Source organism: Salmo trutta, chromosome 35 (assembly GCF_901001165.1).
Source record: "Salmo trutta chromosome 35, fSalTru1.1, whole genome shotgun sequence".
In the NCBI taxonomy this organism is placed as follows: Eukaryota; Metazoa; Chordata; class Actinopteri; order Salmoniformes; family Salmonidae; genus Salmo; species Salmo trutta.
Window position 1 is genome coordinate 30,014,022 of NC_042991.1, and position 26,846 is coordinate 30,040,867.

General features: G+C 44.1%; 1 protein-coding gene across 9 annotated transcripts; it reads right to left on the bottom strand.

The window, feature by feature from the left end:
- On the bottom strand, positions 1 to 26,822 carry LOC115175039 (pumilio homolog 2). 9 transcript variants are annotated; one of them, XM_029734176.1, is made up of 23 exons: positions 26,708 to 26,822; positions 21,781 to 22,135; positions 20,972 to 21,040; positions 20,726 to 20,831; positions 15,635 to 15,822; positions 15,223 to 15,395; positions 14,662 to 14,974; positions 11,154 to 11,247; positions 10,766 to 10,873; positions 10,454 to 10,590; positions 10,155 to 10,275; positions 9,211 to 9,354; positions 8,592 to 8,882; positions 8,182 to 8,409; positions 7,546 to 7,813; positions 7,148 to 7,277; positions 6,667 to 6,801; positions 6,084 to 6,221; positions 5,314 to 5,439; positions 4,847 to 4,918; positions 3,531 to 3,652; positions 3,037 to 3,229; positions 1 to 2,509 (listed from the first exon to the last, which is right to left on the bottom strand). In XM_029734176.1, the coding sequence occupies exons 2-23, from the start codon at positions 22,120 to 22,122 to the stop codon at positions 2,378 to 2,380; spliced, it is 3,630 nt and encodes a 1,209-aa protein (XP_029590036.1). In that variant the 5' UTR covers positions 22,123 to 22,135; positions 26,708 to 26,822; the 3' UTR covers positions 1 to 2,377. The 9 variants fall into 9 exon arrangements, with proteins under 9 accessions (XP_029590036.1, XP_029590038.1, XP_029590034.1 ...); XM_029734178.1 differs by lacking the exon at positions 26,708 to 26,822 and adding an exon at positions 26,423 to 26,673 and having other exon boundaries at positions 14,716 to 14,974; XM_029734174.1 differs by lacking the exon at positions 26,708 to 26,822 and adding an exon at positions 26,423 to 26,673 and having other exon boundaries at positions 10,454 to 10,581.
- Between the last annotated feature and the right edge of the window lie 24 nt (positions 26,823 to 26,846).

Genomic DNA, 26,846 nt, shown 5'->3' on the forward strand with positions numbered 1-26,846 from the left:
AAATGTTAGAACGGTTTAATCATAGTCACAATTCTGCTTCCAAAAAATGAGTCTTTTTTTTCTTCATCTAAACGTCTGGAAATGTACATAAGGCCACCTGAAAATGTACAAGACTTTGACAGTGTGACAAAACTCATATGTTCATATTTATATAATTGACAATATCTTACATTTCTTTTGCTTACAAGGTAGTAGCTGTTCCAAAATACAGCACTCTTCTGTACAAAAATAATTCTGTCATATCCTGTGAAGTTTCCATGGCAGCAGAGGGGACCAGAAGCAGCCTCATTTTAAGTACAGAGCATTGGTATTCCTTTAAAACTGTCACACGTCAGAAAGACAATATAAACAGGAGACGTTATAAAGCTCCGCATACAAAACGAGGCCGACCTTTCTCATAACAGATTTAAAAACAAAAACCATGTCAGATCGAGAAGCCATAAAAAGATTGTTTTAAAACAAATGCTTGATCAAATAAAACTGTATACATTATATTTGAGGGGAAAGGAGTGATGAATATACACACACATACATCAAAATGCACATTTAGGCTATTTTTTTCCCGAAAGTGTAAAAGACATCCATTTACAGCATCAACGTTTACAAATGTACAACTGTACAGACGAAATAAAAAAGCATCACTACCAATTTATCAAGGCCTGTCAAACACCACAACTAGACTTTTGTCAATTAAACTTACACACTGATCAACTGCACATATACTACAATTATTCCTATGAAGCAAAAGCCATTACTACTAGCGTCACAGAGGAGTTGTATAGCTTTTTAGATGGCCCCACTACTCTCCCCACCTAATTCACTTGAATATTCAGACCAGAAAAAAATTAAAATGAGGAATAACTAAATTAAAACAACCTCATGACGGTCCGTCTCGCATAAAACCCTCCTGTTATTTTAACTCATTTCATTCCCAATTCTACCCTCCGCTTTACATACTTGGGATGAGCCACTTCAAAAAAAATATTAAATAAAAACTCTTACCCCAAGCCCCTTAGCCAAAAAAGCAACCATTTAATATTTACTCATACACAAAGATGCTATACATTTTTGCTAAACTATTTCTACGCAAGAGATGAATATTCAGTACATAAAGATATCACTTCTAGGGCAGTGTTCATCTCAAAACTACAAGACAGATAGATGTTCCACAAAACATGATAAAGAAATCAGTCAAGTTATTAAAAACCTGTTACAGCATGCCTATGCTTACCACCCCCCCCACCACACACACACACAAGCCCCGCTACGGTCATTTAATGTAAAGATTACAACCAAGTTAAACTTCCACTATACAACCCAACCTTGTGCTCTGCTTCTGAAAGAGAATAAACGTCCACGCTACCCGTGTCTGCCGTAAGCCCCCAAGCAGCCATTGAGTGATCTGCGAGGGGGACAAATAAAGAGTAAGACCGTATAGGAGGGATTTAGTGGAATCACTGCTTACAGATGCAACAGCATATGTGCACTGTTGAATACCCATGTCGCCCGGAGCCGACTAGTCAAATCAAGAAAACAGTGTGACAGAGCGAGAGTAGGCCAGTCTGTTGAAAAACAGACGCAAAAAAAATAATTATATATTGAGGCGATCACAAGCCGGCAAGTGGATGACACTCCACTAAAAATGAAGCGCAAAGCATTGTAGGTGTTCAAGTAAAGACCAGTGGATGACTAACTCATTGGCACCAGAGACATAGTAATCGTCAGTGGGACAGATGGGTTTCATAACCTATCCATACTATGCAGCGCAAGAAGTAGAAATGGATCCATCAGCTGCTTTGGGATCATTTTGTGGTAGTAGAAAGATATATATCTATCTATTTAAACTCCTGGCTTTTAATTACAACAGCTGATTGTAGTAGTAAGTCTGGGTACAAAAACAAATGGAAAATTGTTTAAAAGGATCACTCAAGTTCGGCCTTATAAAGTCACTTGCTGGTGTAATTGTAAGAATTGTACATTATCAGCAAATGCGGTTCTTTTTTTTTTCTACAGAGAATTTACAAGGTAAAAAAAACTAAATGTACAGGATTATATAAGAAAAACCAGTCAGTTACATCATAAACAAATTGTGTGGGGGGGGGGGGCTGTGCTTTACCCAAGAGATTGCCTGCTAAACTGTCTGCTACCCTCCATGGTGGCTACGAAGGGGACAAGCGCTGAGGGTAGCATTAGAATGGCAGGGTCAGATGTCACAGCATTTCACAGGTGACGTTTAAATCTTTTTGGTAATTCATCAGAGGGTGTCAAAGGTCAGCCCTGATGGCTCAGGAGCACCTCTTTACATAACTAGAAATAAGTTGAGGGGGGCAGCTCCTACTCTGGTCTTTAGTCAGTGGACACAGAAGGCAGGACAGGCCTACATGAGGCCGTTGGTGGGCCCTCCGATGGGCCCCAGGTCAGAGCTACTCTTCATGTAGTATTTCTCTAGTTTGGCCAGGATGTGCTTGCCGTAGGTGTACTTGCGCAGGGTGGCGATGTGGGGCCGGATCTGGGGGAGCAGAGAGCAAAGATTAATTATACCATTTATGGTGGGACTGGACCAATGAGGTTTAAAAGTTGTTCTCGTTTTAATTTAAAAAACAATGCAGTCTATCTTCCACTTAAAAAGTCTGCCCTTGAAGTATACTAAAACATTAAAAATGATGGGACAGCAGTCTGGTCAACATTCCACATAATACAGGACTTCACACAGCACGTGATTAGGAGAGACTCCTACGGCTAACAATTAGAACAACTTCAGAGTACCCTAACCATGCTGTACCCCAAAAACACCAACCTTTGGTTGTATGACAATAAATTAACCTGGCTTAAATTATTCTGATTTAAATGAACAGGCAATAGGAGACGTGGGATGTGCTCACTAGGAACCAAAGGCAAGAAAACAGGCCAAAACGGGAAAGGGACTAACCTGAACTTCTCCAATGAGAAACTCGTTTTCGTAGCAAAATGTTTCCCGTTGTGAAACGTATTGCACTAATGAATTCACCTCAGAGACGATGGTATATGCCAACCCACCTTGTGCATGATGATTTTGCGCTGGGCGGGCTCGGCCATGTCAATCATCCGCTGCACCACGTAGTTGGCATACTGGTCCTTCATCATGGTGTACAGGGCGCTGTGGGGGCCGTCCTTCTGGCAGCACACCTCGTCAATCAGCAGGGCCCGCTCGGCACGGGATGAGTGGATCACGCACTTCTCCACCACGTTACTGAAGGAGAGACGAGAGGCTAAATGGGCCGGTGTCCTGGACACAGTCAACCTAGTCCTGAACTAAAAACCAACTCACTGGAGAATCTACATTGAAAACCGCCTCTAGAAGTCTCAGAATGTGATTCGTCTCACTCAGTGGAGGCTAGTGTCACTTTAAAAATGGCCTCATTGTAATGGCTGGAATGAAATAAAGGGAAAGCAAGTCTCCATGTATCTCCCTCCCACCAGCTATGAAACGGTATAGAAAATGAAGACAGCCCTATGATTAGTAATGGGAGAACGAAAGGGTTTTGCCTTACCTTGCAAATTTGTGCTGGCTCAGGAGGAGCACTTTTCCGCGGACCTCTGCCACAATCTTGCTCTTATCTTCGGGTCTGCCGTGCTCCAGGACGTGCTGGATGACGTAGTTGCCGTACTGATCCTGCAGAGGGCGATGGAAACAGAAGACAGTGAGCATGTGTGGTATCACGTTTTCCATTCCCCACAAAGGAAAACAATCAATTACATAATCTTGTAACGGCATTTAGTTCACCCCCACTATGGATTCAATCATTTACAGACAGTTGAGACAGATTTTCTTTTGAAAGAAATCTACCATGACACCCCCGCAGAAAAATATCAATAGCGCCACATCATTACCGCAGATTAAGGTTAAAAGACCAGAGAGAGGCTAGTGATTCGTATGGGACACAGGCCGATACAGGTCCACGAGCAAACAGCAGTATCTTTGTCCCTTCAGGGATGGCTGATAAGAGTGTTATGGTTGTGAGGGAAAACAACCCATTACACCTAAAACTGTGCAGGAAGACAGACACTGAAACTCACCTGACCAGATAATAACATCAATAGTGCCAACATTTGACCATCTTAAATGAAGGCAATTCCTCATGAAAACAGTTAAAGGCCAAAATGTTACAACTTCAATTTATTATTTCTCAATAATGCTTTAAGATACAAATGTCAAATATAAAGTTAACATATTTTAAGGTGCATGTTTTGTCCTGGTTTCTTGGGGAATCACCCATGAGTATCATGCCCCCCCCCTATTTGATTTACAAACCTCCCCCATCATTTGGCGTAATTGCTCTACATGGTCTGATGGACTTTACCCCTAAGTTCCAAGAACCCACAGTTGAGTTCAAAGCCTATCGGACAATCCATGGCAATGTTGGAGGGAGGGTCCAAATTGTGGCAAAACAAATGCTCTCGACTTAGGGAGTCTTTCTACCAAGCAGTGAGGATTAAACATCAGAGAAGGAAGAGAAGAGAGCAGGAGGGAGGGGGAAAGAGGAAGAATCAGGAGGCGCCCGTGACCTAAGAGAGGGATTATCTAAACAGAAAGAGACGAGAAGTGGGGTGCTGTGTATCCTCTACGTGACAGAACAGATTGTTTAGAAGCAAAGGAAGGAGAAAAGGGAGGCGAGGGAGGAAGAGGCGTGCTCTGTGAGTTTAGAGGAGGAAAGAGGCCTGCAAAAGAGGGATAGAGTTTAGTGACGGTAAAAAGGCCTTTACTGTGTTAAAGTACACTGGTTGTTGAGAGAGAAAGAGAAAGAGAGAGGGGAGGGAGGTGACACGAGGACAACGTCCGCGTGGGAGGGAGGCGAATTGCTCTGACCTTAAACAGTGCGTCGCTGGACACTGTATAATATGTTTTGGGTGTCATCTCCAATGAAACGCCTTGATATTTCTAGATGGAATAAGTGGGGGGGGGGGTTAAATTAACATAGGTCAGAGGTAGAAATTGACAGCATTCATACACTTATCCTTATCTATCATTAACGTTAACTGACAGGGCTCACAGTCGTGTTCGTTAGGCACCAAAGGGAAGAAAACCTACTGAAACAGGGAGGGACTACCGGGACTTGTCCAAAGAGAAAGCAGACATTTTTGTTTTCTGTCAACCTTTCGTGCCCTAATGAACACAACCCAGGCTACACAGCAACACTAACAATGAAAACATCACAAGAACTACAACACACACACAGCTCATCACATTAACAACCACAAAGCATTACATTGTCTGTATTTGGGCGACTAGGGCCTAGTTATGAGGAGACCAGGGGCTTAACTGGCTGCACTTACCTGGCCGAGCTGCTCAGAGTGCTGGTGCAGCTCCTCCAGGATGGGCAGGGTCTGCTCCTGGGTGCAGTGCTCCAGGATCCTCTGAATCACCCTGCAGCCGTAAGGGTGGGTGGACAGCACAAACACCTGCAGGGAAGAGACAGACAGCACACCTCAACAAAATGGGTGGCAGGATCTCTCGGATCTAGATAAGTGGAAAATAAAGTAACGCTTCAGATAAATGGAATTAAGCAGAACATTGATTAAAGCGTAGAGTATGTTGTCATTAACTGGCACTCGATGTCGATATGTGAAAATTGGTTAAATTAAAAAAATAATAATAACACTTGAAAAGGGCCAAATGGGCCAGACCATACATTGAATCCTAAGGAGAAAACATTTCTACTGTGTGTCTGGGTCATTTTCAATGGATTTAGATTTTTCTGAAACGGGCAGGTACTGCTATTGGAGCTGATCCAAAAATAACTGATTTTAGTTTCCAGTTGTAAAAAGTGTTGCTGCGGAGTGCCCTGCTGAACACGAGCCTAGCTACACCCATAACTAGGGGTGCGTTTGTAAATTCATTCTGGCTATGTACTCCAATTTCAGAGCACTCTCGTCTGAGTGTGCCAGCGCACAGAATTACTAATGAACTTACAAACGCACAACACCCATTGAATATGGCCGTGTCAGTAAACAAAACATAATTCAATTGTTGCCAACAGAATCTCTAATTTTCTGTTACAAACCGTTTTTTCCCCCATTGCGTGCCCTATTGAATGGGCTCTCACCTGGCCCTGGAAGGCGTCGATGATAAACTGCAGGGCCTGGGGCTGGACACACTCGATACACTTCTGCACCACATGGTTCCCGTTCTGATCCTTCACACACTTCAGCACGTGGCCGTCCAGTTCTCGTACAATGTCACTCTGAGGAAGGGGATAGAGGGAGAGGAGTAATCTATCCATTCCTCTCTCACATCCATCTATCCATTTTCAACCCGTCTAGATCATTCCCATAGAAATTGAGTCATTCTATCATTCTGCTTCTACGGTACATAGAGCCATTCTCTTCCTTCTAATGGCTCATTGATAACAATCTAATTTCTACTGTAGTCCTTAATGTCAAGGGCAATTTCAAAGACGCTTAAGGTTTTTCCAAAGTGGACCGAAAAGGTCACAGGATCATAATATACAGGTTTCTATCCATCCACCATGCTTACCGGAGAGTCAACTTATCAGAAGACAGCAACTGATAACCCTAGGGCTACGTCATGGTCAAAAGTAGTGCACTAGAAAAGGGAATAGGATGCCATTTGGGATGCATCCTAGAAGCAATAAAATAAATCTAATGAGAAGTGAAGATCCCACTTACAATTACCTGCTGGTCAGAGGAGATAGACTCCAGGGCCTTCTGGATGACCCGGCAGCCGTACATCTGCAGGGCCAGGGGCAGCACGTGGCCGCGGATACGTGTGGCCAGAGCCAGCTTCTGATCCGCACTGCCAAACTGCAGAGACAAACAATACTTCAATTACGACGCAAAATGACAGCGACTTGAAAGTTTGTTCATTTTGATTGTTTGCATTATATAATGTCCAGTCATTTAAAACAAATGCTCTTTTCCAGATAACCGTACAATAAGTGTATACAAGTAAAGTAGTTAAGATAATACACGATTAATATTGAACCTTAAAATAAGACACAATCTGCAATATCGGCGCTAGTAAAAATCGAATTATCAGACACATACTGGTTGAAAGCACACTAACAGTTGGTATGTTATGATCCAATGATATCACAAGTATCCAGAGTGGCATTGAATCTAACCCGACAACTTTGACCACAGTTCCCACCTCAAAGAACTTCTGGATGACGTAGTTGCCAAACACATCAGTCATCAGCTGGTAGGCTGCTTGCAGGATCTCCCCAAACACCATCTGTCTCTCTGCTGGGGTGGCCCTCTCCAGCTTCTGCTGGATGAACCTGGACACAGAGGGGGGCGGGGGGGTTAAGAGCAACCCGAGCATTATAGTGATAAGTGTTGTTTTTCAACAGCATGATTGGAGGGCATAATATGCAGCAGAGGATATGTGAATGTCTGTGTACCACTGTGTGTGCGTGCGGCGTGAGAAAATACATGTTCATTTTATGTGAGTGAGCTTGTGAACGTGAGAGAGACTTTGTGTGTGTGTGGTGTGAGAAAACTAGTTTATAGTATGTGAGAGAAACTGTGCTTCTATTCGTCACCCACCTGGAGCCGTGCTGGTCCTGGGAGAACTCCACCATGTGGCCGGGCAGGTCACGCAGCTGCAGGTTGGGGAAGCGGTTGTTGCGGAAGTCCTCCAGCAGGCGGCTGCGCCCGCTGGGCATGACGTCTGAGCGGCTGTAGCGGGGACGAGACGGCGGGAACAGCTGGCTGCTGGAGCTGAACAGGCTGGAGGTGCCCCCTGCACTGCGGTACTTGGCCTCCGCGCCGGGCGCCGCCGAGATATAGCGCCCGCTACCGTTCGTCAGGCCGCCTGGAGGTTGGGAATACCAGGAGGGAACAAAGGATGAGGTGGTGTTGCCATAGAAATATAATTTCGACCCTCTTGAATGGGAATTCCCCCTCTGGTCACTATTTCTATGCGTGTCTAGCCATCCACTTAGAGTGGTGTTGAGTAAAGAGAAGTAGACAGACTATATGTGAGAGACAGATTACATGTGGGAGAGAGACATATCTCCATATGGTGCAAAACCATTTCATCTTTTGAAGAGTGACTGAATTACAATGGCAAGGTGGCGACAAAACTTAATTGTGTATCGCTGCATGAAGTTTTCTATCTCTCTGCCCATCTTATGTTCATGTCTATGCTCTCCAACGTATCTTTATTACACCTGGTCTTACCCAGGTGAAGGCTGGAGGAGGAGCCGTGAGAGGAGGGCAGAGAGGGTGGGGGTGTGAGGGGGGAGTGGCCCGGTGTTAGGCCAATGGGACTGGGCGAGGAGTAGCCCAGGCTGTTGTAGAAGGGCTGGCCAATGGGGGTGAGGCTGCTACCACCTCCACGCTTGTACAGGTCAGAGTTGGCCAGCAGGGAGTCCCGGCGAGAGACACTGCTGCTGGTGGAACTCGACACTATGGGAGAGAGAGATGAAGAAATAAGGAGACAGGAGAGAAAAGAGGACAGCAGGGCATCCAAAGAGCGGGGTACAGAATCTTTGGAAAACACAATTAATTGTCAAGAGTGCATGACATCACATCTTATGTATGCTTTTTGCCATATGTACAATGAACCTGAAGGTTCCTTCTCCACTAACCTGAGGAGCCGAAGCCTCCGAGCGCCGAGCCCAGGCCCACGCCCAGCGAGCCGCCGGCACCGCTGAACCCTAGAGACGAGGTGGGTGGTGGAGCCTGGGAGGTGTGGGAGAACAGGGAGCTGCTCTGGGAGCTAGCCGGCACCGACCCGGAGCCGTAGAAGGAGCTGGAGGGTAGGCCCTGGTTCTGCTGCTGCTGGGGCTGCTGCTGGGGTTGGGACATGGAGCGGTACAGGCCGTTGGGCTGGGGGCCTGACATGTTGTTGCCCGAGCCGGACGCTGATGCCGCAGCCGCTATATAGAGAGAGGGGAGAAAGAGGGATGGAAAGGAAAAACCAGGTCAACACGGTTCAGTGTGGTGCCTATTTGGAGAGGACATGGGGTGGGGTGAGCACTATTAAAACTGCTGGATAGCCCTGTCGGTATGAGCAAGTAATTCACGTCATTGTAAGATTGAGATTCGATTATAAAGCCTTGCTCAATTTTCACAAGCAAAGTACAGTAATATACTGTTCACACTATCAACGTGGCACTCATTCCACTAGCTGCTAAGCCGCCTCCAAAAACACAATTTCCCACAAACATTAGGAGAACACTGGGCCAGACAACCAGTGGTACTCACCAGCCTGCGCTGCGGCCTGTGGGTTGATGAGGAGCGGGGTTTGGACCAGGCGGACGGGCCCTCCCAGACCACCGCGGGCCCCAGGGGCCATCACCAGGGTTCCGTTCTGGTCGTAGTAAGCGGCGGGGGCCAGCATCTGGTAACCTGGGTGGGCAGGAGACAGACAAACTGAGGGGAAACACTGTGAAAACCAGCCTGGCGAGTGTGTGTGTGTGTTTAGTCTATGAAGTTGCGTGTTGTCTACGAAAGGGCTGAAGACGTGGTATCTTACTGCACCAGAATCAGAAGGAAAGGCAGTTTGAAAGAGTATGTACACAAACGTAATCCAGAGGGAATACGAGACAAGCTTTCATATCAAATTACCCCCCCACTAAAACACTACACAGACCTGTTAAGCCTATTAGAAGGGGCTAAAGGGAAACCTCAACATGCCTTGGAAGGCTTCAAGAGTGGCATAGATGCACGTAATGCTGAGAGCCAGTATAATATATTCAAATGCTACTCTTCACCTCTCACCCCTTGGGTAAACTCCAGACCTGTACGCGACTGGCTGTGTAATACTTTTCACACTACCGCGCCGACCCAAACCAAAACGCTGCCTTCTCAGATATTCTCTTTTGACATTGTCCTTTGTTCCTGCAATTATGTGGCTGCTTAACCAGGCCTGCTCAGTACAGCTTGGTTTGGCTCAGTAGTGTTCAAATCAAATTTTATTTGCGCCCGAATACACATACGCCGAATACAACCTTACAGTGAAATGTTTACTTTCAAGCCCTTAACCAACAATGCAATAAAGAAAAATAACAAATAAATAAAGAGCAGCAGTAAAATAACAATAGCGAGGCTTTATACCAGGGGGTACCGGTACAAAGTCAATGTCGAAGTCATTTGTACATGTAGGTAAAAACCCTTGTGTGCTCAACTAACACTACTCCGTCACTGACCTGGCATACCAGCGTAGGCGAGGGCAGGGTTGGCGGCAGCAGCTGCTGCCAGGGACTCCTGCTGGCTCTGCTGGCCCTGACCAGGGGTGAGAGGGCGCTGGTTGTTCCCGGGTCGCATCACCTGGAGAGAGAGAAGATCAAGGGGTTACACCACAACTGCACTTAGAATGACTTGAGTCATCTGAGAGAGGGAAAATGTACAAGATAAATCATGGTCACTTCCAATACACCTTCGGCTATAACGCTTAACTCTTAACAGCAGCTAACTAGAGAATGAATTTAATTAGCGAAATGCCTACCTGTTGCTGTCCTGGCCCCGGTCCCTGATTGGATCCCTGCTGGTTAGCATTGTGACTGGCAGCCTGTTGCTGGAAGAGGTTGGCAGGGTACACGCCCCAAGGAACACCATAGTACTGGGGAGGAACCACTGTAGGCCCTAAGGGAAGGGAGTCCTCAGTTACTACTACCAAACCTGTGGTATGAACTGGAAATTCAATTTTATACAGAAGATGATACACTCATGTAGCAATAAAGCGGCTTTTGATGACAGTACCCACTCAGAGTGAAAGAGGTGCTATGTATGAATACAGTTTGTGTGTGTGTGTGCTAACCGGAAAGTGTAGCTGCTGCGGCCAGTCCTGCAGCGGTGTAGGGGTCGGTTCCGGGGGGTCCAGTGTTGATGATGTATGGGTTTGGCACGAACGTGGGAGCAAGGCCGGCTGAAAAAAAACTCCAGTTAGCAGTGTGTCCATATCAAATAACACATCATCCGATATCAAATTGCCGTCAAAAACAAATAAAAATATTTATATATATTTTAAAGAGTACGGCATTCGGTACATTTTTACGTACAAAACATTCAGACGTAATACTACACCAAGTAGATTAATGAATAAATCCACAGTACATTACTGTATATAGTAATCAAAACTACAATCATAATTTAGGGGGTTCTTGTATTGTTGCTGGGCAGCAGCCAGGGTAGAACCTAGAACTTACCAAGATGTTGTTGCTGGGCAGCAGCCAGGGCATACTGTTGCTGCTGGGCCGCAGTGAGCTGCTGGACAGTCAGATGGTTGGACCTCTGGAACAACTGGACAACAAACGGAACAAGTTAGACACATTAATACCCAAGCTTCCACTACTCTCAGGAACAGGGATGCAAACTGGTAAGGACCCAAAAAGGTGACAAACTACTTGCACAGAAACATGCAAAAGTTTGATCAATTCTCTGAATATAGGCAATCTCAATATTCCTAATAAACAAAAAATATTGTCCTGGGGTGGGGGGGGTTGGACTCTTTGGTCTGGGTTTAAAGTTAGAGTGTGTAACTTTTTGGGCGAGTCGACACATAGAAAAGTGAGTTATAGATCTGCCATTCTCATTAAAAGCAAGTCCAAGAAGCACTAGATATGTTCCATGTGCGCCATTTCTATTCTTCCCGTTCTTAAGTTTGAGTCTTTTACTTTGTTATGTACACCAGCTTCAAACATCTGAAAATACAACATTTTTGGTTATTGGAAACATATTTCACAGAGGTTTATATGGTACAATGATTCTCTACACTATACATTTATTGTTTTGTAACAAATTGAAATTGGGCAAATTATAATTTAAGCAACCAGGAGAGATTAAGATATTGCCAAATTCCGTTTGGTTTCCAGGTTTTGGATTTCCCTTGTTTTTTTCACGTTCTCCTTTAATTCACCATAGCAGCACCCACCTGTAGCACACGCTCCAGCAGGTATATTTCACTATGGCCTATTTATTGCCTACCTCCCTTATCTTACCTCATTTGCACACACTGCCTTTTCTCTATTGTGTTATCGACTGTGTTTGTTTATTCCATGTGTAACTCTGTGTTGTTGTGTCGCACTGGTTTGCTTCATCTTGGCCAGGCCGCAGTTTTAAATGAGAACTTGTTCTCAACTAGCCTACCTGGTTATATAAAATAAATAAAAATTGCACACCAGGAAGAGAGCTGTGTTTGGCTAGCAGTGTTTCTGCAGCGGTTCTTGTAGCGGTGTTTGCAAATCGATTGACACAAATCCTTATGATATCATTCTGTAAGGTAGACCTACTTTGCAGTCAACATTTAATTGGAAAGTTTTTTTGGGAAAGCCACTAGATTATGCAGACATTAAAGTCATGCTAACTGACTACACAACAGAGAGGTGCACAGAAACAGGCAGTACTTCTTCAGAAAGTTGCAGGAAATAAGAATCACTGATGCATTGTTTGTCGGGTTCACCTAGGGGTCATGAAAAGGGTTGCACCAAAATGTTTGATGTATTAGAATAATTTATTATGCTTTATTAATAGAAGGGGAGGGGTTATAAGACCCCTCCCTCTTTACATTTATAGGGTCCTTGACTACAGATTAACAATATATAGTTTTAGAATTGTTCCACAGTTGTTTGCTGAGACAGAACTCTGCAGGGGAGATAAGAGACTACTCAGACATTCCACAATAAATCAACTTTGGGGAGGGGACATTTATTGCCTAGCTTTTAGATAAACACTGAAACTCTATGTTTGTATAGCTATGGATGCAGGGTTTTGGTCTCAGGAGTAAAAAAGGTAATGACATAGTGACATCCCTAAGGCGGGACTTCAGTTTAATAAAACAACTTGAGACCTTTTGTTTGATGCAGAACTTACTCAGAAACATATGTGCTATGTTCCTGTTTGTCAACTTCTGTCAGCAATTGCATTAATAAAGGTTTTTTAATGATTTAATTAACTTCTCTAGGGTAGGGGACAGTATTTTGACATCCGGATGAAAGGCGTGCCCGTAGTAAACTGCCTGCTACTCAGGCTCAGAAGGTAGGATATGCATATTATTAGTAGATTTAGATAGAAAACACTCTGAAGTTTCTAAAACTGTTTGAATGATGTCTGTGAGTATAACAGAACTCATATGGCAGGCAAAAACCTGAGAAAAATCCAACCAGGAAGTGTGGAAATCTGAGGTTTGTAGTTTCAAGTGATTGCCTATACAGTATACTGTGACTTAGGGTTCATTTTGCACTTCCTAATGCTTCCACTAGATGTCAACAGTCTTTAGAATGTTGTGTCATGCTTCTACTGTGAATAGGGAGAGAATAAGAGCTCCTGGAGTAGGATAACAGAATGACATGAGCTCAGTGGCGCGCACTCACGTGAGAGTTAGCTGTGTTCCTTTTCTTTTTTGAAGACAAAGGAATCGTCCGGTTGGAATATTATGGAAGTTATGATAAAAAAATCCTAAAGATTGATTCTATACATCGTTTGACATGTTTCTACGAACTGTAATACAACTTTGACTATTCGTCTGAACTAACTGCGCGAGCACAGTGGATTTGGATAACTCGACTGAACACGCGAACAAAAAGGAGGTATTTGGACATAAAGGATGGACTTTATCGAAACAAATGAACATTTATTGTGGAACTGAGATACCTGGGAGTGCATTCCGATGATCATCAAAGGTAAGTGAATATTTATAATGTAATTTCTGAGTTTTGTTGACTCCACAAAATGGCGGGTTTGGTTTTGTGACCGAGTGCCGTACTCAGATTATTTCAAAGTGTGCTTTCGCTGTAAAGCTTTTATTTATTTTTATTTTATTTTTATTTTAAATCTGACAGCGGTTGCATTAAGGAGAAGTGTATCTATAATTCTTTGAATAAGAGTTGAATATTTTATCAACGTTTATGATGAGTATTTCTGTAAATTGATCTGCTCATTCACCGGATGTTTTGGGAGGCAAAACATTTCTGAAGATTACACGCCAATGTAAAATGGGGTTTTTGGATATAAATATGAACTTTATCAAAACATACATGTATTGTGTAACATGAAGTCCTATGAGTGCCTTCTGATGAAGATCATCAAAGGTTAGTGATTAATTTTAGCTGTATTTCTGGTTTTTGTGATGCCTCTCCTTGCTTGGAAAATGGCTGTGTGGTTTTTCTTGTCTCGGCGCTGTCCTAACATAATCTAATGTTATGCTTTCGCCGTAAAGCCTTTTTGAAATTGGACAACGTGGTTGGATTAACGAGAAGTGTATCTTTAAAATGGGATATAATAGTTGTATGTTTGAGAAATTTGAATTATGAGATTGTTGTTGTTTTGAATTTGGCGCCCTGCTATTTCACTGGCTGTTGAATAGCGTGTCCCACGGGTGGCTAGCGTCCCACATACCCCAGAGAGGTTAAAGATATTGTCATAATGCTAATTTCACCAATGAACCAATGATTGACAACGACGAAGAAACGAACCCCAACATGTTCATGAATTGTGAGAAACTACTGCAACATAACTTCTTTCCTAATAAGTTCAACACTTAACTTTGTGCTCAGTCAATGACTGATAGGACACAGACCCAAAAAACATTGTTCCTTCAGATCTCCAGGTCTATTGGAGATCAAAACGGCTCATATCACCAAAAAGTGACAGGTTTACATCAATCTACGCACCAGAGAGAAATGTAGTCCCTTGTTACTACTTCCTGGTTCAACCCACCTGCTGCTGGGAGTTGTAGTCAAACAGGCCGACGGGGGTGCCGGAGGAGTCTACCTGGATCTGGTTGCCGGCGTATTCGAACTGGAGTGACTCCACACCCTGCTGCTGCTCCATGTTGCCCATGTTCTGGGCCTCCTGGCTCTGGAAGTCCTCCTGCTGCTGGGGCTTGCTCTGGGGCTGCATGGTCTGGTGCTGGAGGTGGTGTTGGTGCTGCTGATGCTGGTGCTGGACCATCATCTCCAGCCCGGCCTGGCTGGGGCCCATCCTCTCCACCGCCTCAGTGGGGGAGGCCTGGCGACTTCCTGGGTTGGTGCTGGGGCGACAGGAGAAGTACATGTGACGATATGGTCTTTTAGGCTTTGTTCACAACTATCTCCCTGCAAAGTCTCAGACAGACTACCATAAAAATCGGTTGCTCTTTGAAGCAAAAGGATTAAAATGTCTTATCTGCATAATTCAAATAATTAAATTCCATTGGTAAATAAAATTATATATATATATGTCAATGATTATTTCATGGCCCCCATTCATCCCCGAATAACCACAAAAAATGGCCCATACTTGAAGTCTTTGCAGTCTCTGTCCATGCCATTGAGCAGGCCTCTCCCATTGGCCTTGGCCGCGTCACTCTCCTCTCCCACTTTCATTTCTGGGCTCTTGTCCTCTTCAAACGGGGACGTCTGGTCTTGCGCGTTACCTTTCTCCCTCCCGTCCGGGTCAGCGTCCCCACCGCCCTACAAAAGCAAAAATAAATCAAACATTCAGAAGGCTTGTTCCTCCAAACAAACGCAACGCTCCATCGGAGAACAAGAGGCTAGACCCTAAGCAATAAGACAATTTGATGTTGCATTTCTGGAATAACTCTAGACCTGACAATTTTTGTATCACTACTGAAGCCGTTGTAGATCTGTTGGTTGTGAGTGGATTGGCGTAAAGGGCAGAGAGCGAAAGAGACTTTGGCAGAAAGACTTACGTAGCCACCGTTCCTGTAGCGGCCATCCATCTTGTCCCCGGGAGAGGAACTCAGGACGTACTCCACCATGCTCACGCCCAGGCCTCCGCCCTCGGAGCGAGGGGACAGCACGGAGTTGGCGTCGCCGTTCCCATGGAAACCCTGTCCGGGTCGTCGCTGCACCATGATTGGTTGGGACACCGAGTGATCTGCTCATCAGAGGAAAAGAATAGACAGCCAGGAAGGTGAGACATGGAGATTGTGCTGGGTCAATGCAGAGACAACCTTTTTCAAAGGAGAAGAGGAGTTTCAGCAGATTTTTTAAAAAGCTATTTGCATGGTCTTCATGGTACCAGTTCAACTATGTATTAACTGCAGTATTTTAACTCCACACACTAAAATGTTACGCTATGTATTTATGCATAGAAGGAAACTTTGATTTTGGGTTGAATTGGCCATTTTGTTAAAAGCAACATTAATTCTGTGCAAATATAATTTTATAAAATAAGTATTTTAAGCGTAACTAAACGTAATCCCCAAAAGTAATTCATCATGAGAGGGCCATAAACAATAACTAAACTCAGCAACAAAAAAAAGAAACGTGCCTTTTCAGGACCCTGTCTTTCAAAGATAATTCATAAAAATCCAAATAACTTCACAGATCATTGTAAAGGGTTTAAACACTGTTTCCATGTTTGTTCAATGAACCATAAACAATTATTGAACATGCACCTTTGGAACGGTCATTAAGACACTAACAGCTTACAGACGGTAGGCAATCAAGGTCACAGTTATGAAAACTTAGGAAACTAAAGAGGCCTTTCTACTGACTCTGAAAAACACCAAAAGAAAGACGCCCAGGGTCCCTGCTCATCTGCGTGAACGTGCCTTAGGCATGCTGCAAGGAGGTATGAGGACTGCAGATGTGGCCAGGGCAATAAATTGCAAAGTCCATACTGTGAGACGCCTAAGACAGCGCAACAGGGAGACAGGATGGACAGCCGATTGTCCTCGCAGTGGCAGACCACGTGTAACACCTGCACAGGATCGGTACAGCCGAACATCACACCTGCGGGACAGGTACAGGATGGCAACAACAACTGCCTGAGTTACCCCAGGAATGTACAATCCCTCCATCAGTGCTCAGACTGTCCGCAATAGGCTGACAGAGGCTGGACTGAGGGCTCGTAGGGCAGGTCCTCACCAGACATCACTGGCAACAACGTCGCCTATGGGCACAAAGCCACCGTCGCTGGACCAGACAGGCAAAAAGTGCTCTTCGCTGGCCATGGCAGAACACTGCCATTCCTGTCTTGCAGGAAATCACGCACAGAACGAGCAGTATGGCTGGTGGCATTGTCATGCTGGAGGGTAATGTCAGGATGAGCCTGCAGGAAGGGAACCACATGAGGGAGGAGGATGTCTTCCCTGTAACGCACAGCGTTGTCATTGCAGGCAATCTAAACAAGCGCAGTCCGATGATGCTGTGACACACTGCCCCAGACCATGACGGACCCTCCACCTCCAAATCGATCCCGCTCCAGAATACAGGCCTCGGTGTAACGCTCATTCCTTCGACGATAAACGCAAATCCAACAATCACCCCTGGTGAGACAAAGCCACAACTTGTCAAAGAGCACTTTTTGCCAGTCCTGTCTGGTCCAGCGACGGTGGGTTTGTGCGCATAGGCGACGTTGTTGCCGGATCTCATCACGTCTTGTACCTGTTTGGTTGGAGGGTGAGGGCTTGGGTCATTCCCCCCAGAAAGGTCCGGGAACTTGCAGGTGCCTTGGTGGAAGAGTGGGGTAACATCTCACAGCAAGAACTGGCAAATCTGGTGCAGTTCATGAGGAGGAGATGCACTGCAGTACTTAATGCAGCTGGTGGCCTCACCAGATACTGACCTGTTACTTTTGACCCCCCCCCCCCTTTGTTCAGGGACACATTATTCCATTTCTGTTAGTCACGTCTGTGGAACTTGTTCAGTTTATATCTCAGTTGTTGAATCTTATGTTCATACAAATATTTACACATGTTAAGTTTGCTGAAAATAAACGCAGTTGACAGTGAGAGGACATTTCTTTTTTTGCTGAGTTTAGTAATGCTGCATACTTAAAGAAAAGAAAAAGGTTAAAATCTCACCTTTCTGGTAAAAATAGTTAGACATTGCTGAGGTGTAGTCACTTTTGAGGACACAAGCTCAAGTACACAGTAAAAATATGAAATATTTTATAATATGCATTTCCTATCCATAACTATGAATAAAGTTTGAAATGACTAGTATTCTTTTTAAATATAAAATGCAACATGTGAACAGTTGGTCCCGAGTTTCATGACAAAACGCTTATTCTCTCAAATTTTGTGCACATATTTGCTTATGTCCCTGTTAGTGAGCATTTCTCCTTTGCCAAGACAATCCATCCACCCACCTGACAGGTGTGGCATATCAACATATCAAGCTGATTAAACAGCATGATCATTACACAGGTGCACCATGTGCTGTGGAAAATGAAAGGCCACTCTAAAATGTGAAGTTGTCACACAACACAATGCCACAGTCTCTAGCTTTGAGGGAGCGTGCAATTGGCATGCTGATTACAGGAATGTCCACCAGAGCCATTGCCAGATAATGTAATGTTAATTTCTCTACCATAAGCCGTTTTAGAGAATTTGGCAGTACGTCCAACCGGCCTCTCAACCGCAGACCACGTATGACCACGCCAGCCCAGGACCTCCACATCCGGTTTATTCACCTGCAGGATCGTCTGAGACCAGTCCCCCGGACAGCTGATGAAACTATGGGTTTGCACAACTGAAGAATATTAGGGAAGCTCATCTGCATGCTTGTCGTCCTCACCATCTTGCTCACCTTTGATTGCCACAATGGGGAAGTGTGCTCTTCCAGGATGAAACCCGATTTCAACTATACCGGGCAGATGCTTCCTACAGGAATGTCTACCAGAGCTGTTGCCAGAGAATTGAATGTTAATTTCTCTAATATAAGCCACCTCCAACTTAGTTTTAGAGAATTTGGAAGTACATCCAACAGGTCTCATAACCACAGACCACCTGTATGGTGTCGTGTGGGCAAGTGGTTTACTGATGTCAACGCTGTGAACTGAGTGCCCCATGGTGGCGGTGGGACTATGGTATGGGCAGGCATAAACTAAGGACAACGAACACAATTGCATTTTATCGATGACAATTTGAATGCAGAGATACTGTGACGAAATCATGACGCCCATTGTCGTGCCATTCATCCGCCGCCATCACCTCATGTTTCAACATGACAATGCACTGCCCCAAGTTGCAAGGATCTGTAAACAATTCCTGGAAGTTGAAAATGTCCCAGTTCTTCCATGGCCTGCATACTCACCAGACATGTCACCCATTAAGAATGCTTGGGATGCTCTGGATTGACGTGTTCCTACAATATCCAGTAACTTCACACAGCCATTTAAGAGAAGTGGGACAACAATCCACAGCCTGATAAACTCTATGCAAAGGAGTTGTGTCGCACTGCATGAGGCAAATGGTGGTCACACCAGATACTGACCGCTTCTGATCCACGCCCATATATTTTAAGGTATGTGACTAACGGATGCATTGTCTGTATTCCCCAGTCATGTGAAATCCATAGATTAGGGCCTAATGAATTAATTTCAATTGACTGATTTCCTTATATGAACTGTAACTTAGTAAAATCCTTAATTTTTGCATGTTGCGTTTATATTTTGGTTCAGTGTAGAATCATCAAATAATAAAGTGACCAACTATAAGATTTCACCTTCCTTATAACTGTAAACTTCATATTTGTATGTTTAATGTTAGATTTTTTTGCATGTTTTCTAAGGGTCTTTTGATCAAAACGTCGCTGTGCAAGTCTCACAGAGCTGTATCTTGGCTACCTGAACTTGTTAGGAACTAGCCTTTCATCTCATATTAATCTTATCAGTATAAAAAAAAAGCATAGTTTGTTTGTCAATCTATGAATTTTGAGATTAATGGCTATAAATCGATCTCAATGTGCTACAGTGATGAAGCCACGCTCTCCTGCTGTGCTATGATGTAAGGATTGCAGGCATGTGCTTTGCCAGTGGTTGTGGCATAGGGTTCAGCCAGGAGTTGGACAGTCGGAATTTCACATCCTACTTCACACCGGCTCAAATATACTACGGTGTCCATAGGAACCAGCCAATTGGATCTAGTGTCCACAAAAATGTAAGTCGGAACCAGTACCAGAACCATGCAGGTCCCCTAAACAGACATTACATCCAAGAAGTTAAAACTGAAATGTCACTTATTCACATAGATATGCGTGTTATAGATCTGTCATTCTCATTGAAAGCAGGACTAAGAAGCGGTAGATCTGGTCAATGTTCGCCATTTCTATGCTTCCATTCTTAAGTTTTGCTTTTACGTCTTTTTCGCTTACGGTTTTGTACACCAGCTTCAAAAAACATATTTTACAGAAGTTTAGATGGAATAATGATGCTCTACATCAGGAATAATGAACTAGATTCAGCCGCAGCCCAATGTTTTTCTTGAGCAGATGGTCAGAACATAATTACAAATAATATATAGACTGCAAATTGACCAAAAGAAGCACAAACAGATATATTTGACTAAAACAATCTCAACCATGCTTACATTTGTATATGATTATGTCGTATCTCTTTATTATGCATGGGGAATACTTGGGAACAGATTTCTTGATTTAAAAATCACTTGGAGCTGATTTCCTGGTGTTTTTTTACAGTATTTTATGTCCAACAATAAATTCCACACACACTATATATATATATATATCTATATAGAGATTTTTGTTTGTGCTCAGAAAACCTGGGGGGGGGGGGGGGGTAAAACCATCCGGCGACAGTTGGGGAACCCTGCTCTACACTACAGTACACTGTTTTGTCACATAAAAACTGAAATTATGATAACTATTAGAATTTTAGCAGCCAGGAAATGGCAGAGCGATTTCTGCATAGTGCCTCTAAGAATGTATGCATATGGGGGAGCCAAGGGGTTGATAAAAATAAAATTGGTTGTCAAAAAACCCTGAGGGTAAAACAGACAGACAAACCAGCAGAGGCATAGAAAACCACTCACGAGAAGATCCCCAAGCATTCTCCCTCCATTCCTCTCCAAGGAGCATCCCTTTCCTTCCATCCTTGGACAAGTCATCCGAATCCCACAGTTTTTTTGCTGGCAGGAGCTGTAAAGAGAAGGCAAAATGGCTACTTGGACATTCTCAACATTCTGTGTCACCGTGGGAAACTTCAATGGAAGACGTAGCACAGAATCTATCCTAGTTTTAAAGGGAGGAAACTTGAGATGTGGTGGACCGCAACCTACCTCACCCATGCCCCTGGACTCCAAAGCAAGGGCTTGAAAACCATAGTTCATCTCATCCACAGTTCGAACCTGATAAAAATAATAATTTGGCTTCAGTCAGTTAGAGCATATACACAATTCAACCTGGCAAAAATGGTATCCTCATTCATGTAAGCAAGTTCTGGACATCATATTGAAATTGGAGGAACACAAATTGATGCAAACTCCAGCCACACTTGCGAGGTTGTCCTAAACAAAAAAACATGAGTCTAAATAAATGACCGTGTTCACTAAAAAGTAATAAAAATCCTACTACTGTATGGGTTGTTGAAGCATAGGATGAGTTACAAATCTGAATTCTATCCTTAGATAGAGATCACTGACAGAGACCACCCCTCCCTCTTTACACACACACACACACACACACACACACACACACACACACACACACACACACACACACACACACCTCAAGTCAGTTGTTGTCAACAGGCTGGGTGTTTACTGGGAATGGAGCATACCCTTAAAACTTTCAAGTGCAACTTTGAAAATTAGTTTAACAAGCCATTAGAATGAACCACTAGGATATTTGACAGGCTAATGCTTTCTACAATGGATATTTGTTGAAAGTGATTTCTATGAAACAAAAGCAAGTGTAGCTTTCTAAAGAGTGGGAAATCTTTGGCTGGTGCAATTTATGTCATGCTCTGGACTGAAACGGCAAGGGTCTCTGTTGTTGTAAAGTAGTTTCTAGAAAGTATAAGATCTGCTTCTTTCAAATATTTTACCATTATCAAACAAGTAGTTTGGCTCTGGCAAAATCATTGTACCTGGTCAACGTGGTTGCCGTCTCCAGTGGGCCAACGGTGCTTGCTGGAGGTGCAACCTCCCAGCTGCTCCCCAGGCTGCCTCTGGAAGAAGTAGCCCACTGTGGCATCATCCTGAGAGCGCCCACTTAGTGGAGGCTGTGGGGTGCCTGGGATGGGGTTGGGTCCCTGCAGACGGTGTGGCCCTCCGGGACCCTGACCTGCAACCCCTATGGCGGCCAGGGATCCCCCTCCGTGAACTCTGACGCCCCCGGCTTCAGGAGCACCGTTTGTGTGCAGCATCCCGCCTCGTGTCTCCTGCCAGGCCACGTCATTCATACCTAGGATGCTGCATGGAACGCTCATTCCACGGGGAAACCTTTGGAAGGGGGAAATAATGGTGGGCGGTGTTGCAATCTACTGCAAAGATAGCCTGCAGAGTTCTGTATTACTATCCAAGTCTGTACCCAAACAACTCGAGCTTCTACTTCTAAAAATTCACCTTTCCAGAAACAAGTCTCTCACTGTTGCCACTTGCTATAGACCTCCCTCTGCCCCCAGCTGTGCCCTCGATACCATATGCGAATTGATTGCCCCCCCATCTATCTTCTGAGCTCGTGCTACTAGGTGACCTAACCTGGGACATGCTTAACACCCCGGCCATCCTACAATCTAAGCTTGATGCCCTCAATCTCACACAAATTATCAATGAACCTACCAGGTACAACCCCAAATCCGTAAACACGGGCACCCTCATAGATGTCATCCTAACTAACTGGCCCTCCAAATACACCTCTGCTGTTTTCAATCAAGATCTCAGCGATCACTGCCTCATTGCCTGCATCCGTAATGGGTCTGCGACCAAACGACCACCCCTGATCACTGTCAAACGCTCCCTAAAACACTTCTGCGAGCAGGCCTTTCTAATCGACCTGGCCGGGGTATCCTGGAATGACATTAACCTCATCCCGTCAGTAGATGATGCCTGGCTATTCTTTAAAAGTGCCTTCCTCACCATCTTAAATAAGCATGCCCCACTCAAAAAATGTAGAACTAGGAATAGATATAGTCCTTGGTTCACTCCAGACCTGTCTGCCCTTGACCAGCACAAAAACATCCTGTGGCGTTCTGCATTAGCATCGAATAGCCCCCGTGATATGCAACTTTTCAGGGAAGTTAGGAACAAATATACACAGGCAGTTAGAAAAGCTAAGGCTAGCTTTTTCAAACAGAAATTTGCATCCTGTAGTACTAACTCAAAAAAGTTCTGGGACACTGAAAAGTCCATGGAGAATAAGAGCACTTCCTCCCAGCTGCCCACTGCTCTGAGGCTAGAAAACACTTATCACCGATAAATCCACTATAATTGAGAATTTCAATAAGCATTTCTCTACGGCTGGCCATGCTTTCCACCTGGCTACCCCTACCCCGGTCAACTGCCCGGCACCCTCCACAGCAACCCGCCAAAGCCACCACCATTTCTCCTTCACCCAAATACAGAGAGCCGATGTTCTGAAAGAGCCGCAACATCTGGACCCATACAAATCAGCCGGGCTAGACAATCTGGACCCTCTCTAAAATTATCTGTCAAAATTGTTGCAACCCCTATTACTAGCCTGTTCAACCTCTTTCGTATCGTCTGAGATTCCCAAAGATTGGAAAGCTGCCGCGGTCATTCCCCTCTTCAAAGGGGGTGACAATCTAGACCCAAACTGCTACAGACCTATATCTATTCTACCCTGTCTTTCTAAGGTCTTCGAAAGCCAAGTAAACAAACAGATTACCGACCATTTCGAATCCCACCGTACCTTCTCCGCTATGCAATCTGGTTTCAGAGCTGGTCATGGGTGCACCTCAGCCACACTCAAGGTCCTAAACGACATCATAACCGCCATCGATAAGAGACATTACTGTGCAGCCGTATTCATCGACCTGGCCAAGGCTTTCGACTCTGTCAATCACAACATTCTTATTGGCAGACTCGACAGCCTTGGTTTCTCAAATGATTGCCTCGCCTGGTTGACCAACTACTTCTCTGATAAGAGTTCAGTGTGTCAAATCGGAGGGCCTGTTGTCCGGACCTCTGGCAGTCTATGGGTGTGCCACAGGGTTCAATTCTCGGGTCGACTCTCTTCTCCGTATACATCAATGATGTTGCTCTTGCAACTGGTGATTCTCTGACCAACCTCTACGCAGACAACATCATTCTGTATACTTCTGGCCCCTCTTTGGACACTGTGTTAACTAACCTCCAGACGAGCTTCAATGCCATACAACTCTCCTTCCGTGGCCTCCAACTGCTCTTAAACGCAAGTAAAACTAAATGCATGCTATTCAGTCGATCACTGCCCTCACCTGCTTGCCCGTCCAGTCCAGTTCCGTTCAGCATCCCTACTCTGGACGGCTCTGACTTAGAATACGTGGACAACTACAAATACCTGGGTGTCTGGTTAGACTGTAAACTCTCCTTCTAGACTCACGTTAAGCATCTCCAATCCAAAATTAAATCTAGAATCGGCTTCCTATATCGCAACAAAGCATCCTTCACTCATGCTGCCAAACACACCCTCGTAAAACTGACCATCCTACTGATCCTCGTCTTCGGTGATGTCATCTATAAAATAGCCTCCAACACTCTACTCTACAAACTGGATGCAGTCTATCACAGTGCCATCCGTTTTGTCACCAAAGCCCCATACACTACCCACCATTGCGACCTGTACGCTCTCATTGGTTGGCCCTCACTTCATACTCGTCGCCAAACCCACCGGCTACAGGTTATTTACAAGTCTCTGCTAGGTAAAGCCCCGCCTTATCTCAGCTCACTGGTCACCATAGCAGCACGCGCTCCAGCAGGTATATCTCACTGGTCACCCCCAAAGCCAATTCCTCCTTTGGCCGTCTTTCCTTCCAGTTCTCTGCTGCCAATGACTGGAACGAACTGCAAAAATCTCTGATGCTGGAGACTCGTATCTCCCTCACTAGCTTTAAGCACCAGCTGTGAGAGCAGCTCACAGATCACTGCACCTGTACATAGCCCATCTGTAAACAGCCCATCTATCTACCTCATCCCCATACTGTATTTATTTATTTATCTTGCTCCTTTGCACCCCAGTATCTCTACTTGCACATTCATCTTCTGCACATCTACCATGCCAGTGTTTAATTGCTATATTGTAATTACTTCACCACCATGGCCTATTTATTGCCTTAACTTACCTCATTTGCACTCACTGTATATAGACTTTTTGTTTTCTTTTGTTCTACTGTATTATTGACTGTATGTTTTGTTTAGTCCATGTGTAACTCTGTGTTGTTGTATATGTCGAACTGCTATGCTTTATCTTGGCCAGGTCGCAGTTGCAAATGAGAACTTGTTCTCAACTAGCCTACCTGGTTAAATATAGGTGAAATAAATAAAAACAAATAACAGAACATGTGTGAGTAGCGTTGCTTTACATTGGATATGGATAGCACTTATCAAACATCGTGTATATACATTAGCCTGAGGTTTCTGATATCGAATGTATTTGTATTTATTAGGGATCCTCCATGCATGCTTATTGAACCAACCACACACATATATACACAGTGTTTCTTTGGTCCCTAACAGAGAGAGTTTCCTTGCTTTGTTTCATAAGTTACAATAACATTTGTAAAATGACACACTGAAAGGTCTGTAGAACTTCAGCATAAAGCACTAGCAGCTAGTGTCAATATAAGGTAACATAATATTATCTGGGGACGTTACCTGCCCTTTCTTTGACTTGGCTACCTAGCTTGCTAGTTAACTTATGTAGCTAGCTATTACATTAATAAACTTGAGCTCGTTGCTAGCTAGCTAACATAACCTAATAAATATTCAGTGTCCGAAAGTCCGTGTAATACGCAATTTGGCCTTCTTAGCCAAACTAGGTAAGATCAATCGCTAACATGGCCAAATTTAACTAGCTAGCTATAGACTGTGGAAACCAATCTCTTGATAATAATCAAAACGATGTTAGGTAACGTTAGATGGATAACGTTAACTAGCTCTCCATCTAGCCTAGCTAAATTAGCTAACTTGCTAAATAACTTGTTAGCGTAGCCAATCGAACAATGAATGTCTGCCCACCGAGTGCTCAACTCTTCGGTGTCGGGTGTGTGTTTCGAAATATTACAGGCAGCATGTAGCTAGCTAGTTAACGTACTGTAGTTCGTTGGATTAGTTTGACTAGTTAAAAAAACGTGTCTGAATGATGTTAGTTATCATGCGAAATGTATACATTAGCCAACTAACGTTTGCTGGCAATTTAACATAGAGATAGTTAACGATTTCTCTGTTCAGGACAACGGGCTAATTCACTGGAAAAACAACCGTTCGTGAACTACGTTAGCTAGCTATCATTAGCGGTTAGCTTACCTGACGTTAGTTAGCTAGCTAGCTATACTGACAGAAGCCAAGTTAGCTAGCGTTAACAGTTCACTTGCAAATCCAGCGTTAATGTTGAATTTGTTAAAATGTACTAACTTCACTAGCTAGCCAAATAACTAGATTTGTTGATGCTACCATGGCTAGCTAGGCAGATTAAGGAAGGCCTCTTACCTTTTTCAGTTTGATAATAAAAATAAATAAATACCCCCCAAAAAATTACTAGCTAGCTATTGTAGTTAAATAAGTGCATACAATAAAAGCATAGCTCTCCGTTGTTCACACGCCGCTGATCAGTTGTAATCAAACGTTTTTAACCGAGCGAACCATACAAATGCCGTCTGGTGAGCTGCATTAACAAAACACCATTGCTGCTGGGTAACTACACACTCACTAACAACATGGCCCCCCTCCAAGTTCCAGAGGGGCCTTACCCGCTAAACAAAAGGGGGAAATACTCAACGACCACGGCAATAATCCACGTTTAAAATAGTGAGAATACGTACAACATCGCATTATAGACATTTAGAAGATACTCACGCGCTGTCTTTTCGGTAGAAGAGCGATGTTTGTACAAAATGTCAGGGGTATAAATGTATATTGTTTTGTATCCGTGGAGATCGGTGTTTTAATGATTTGGGATTGAACATGCAATATATAGGAGTTTGACTATATCACG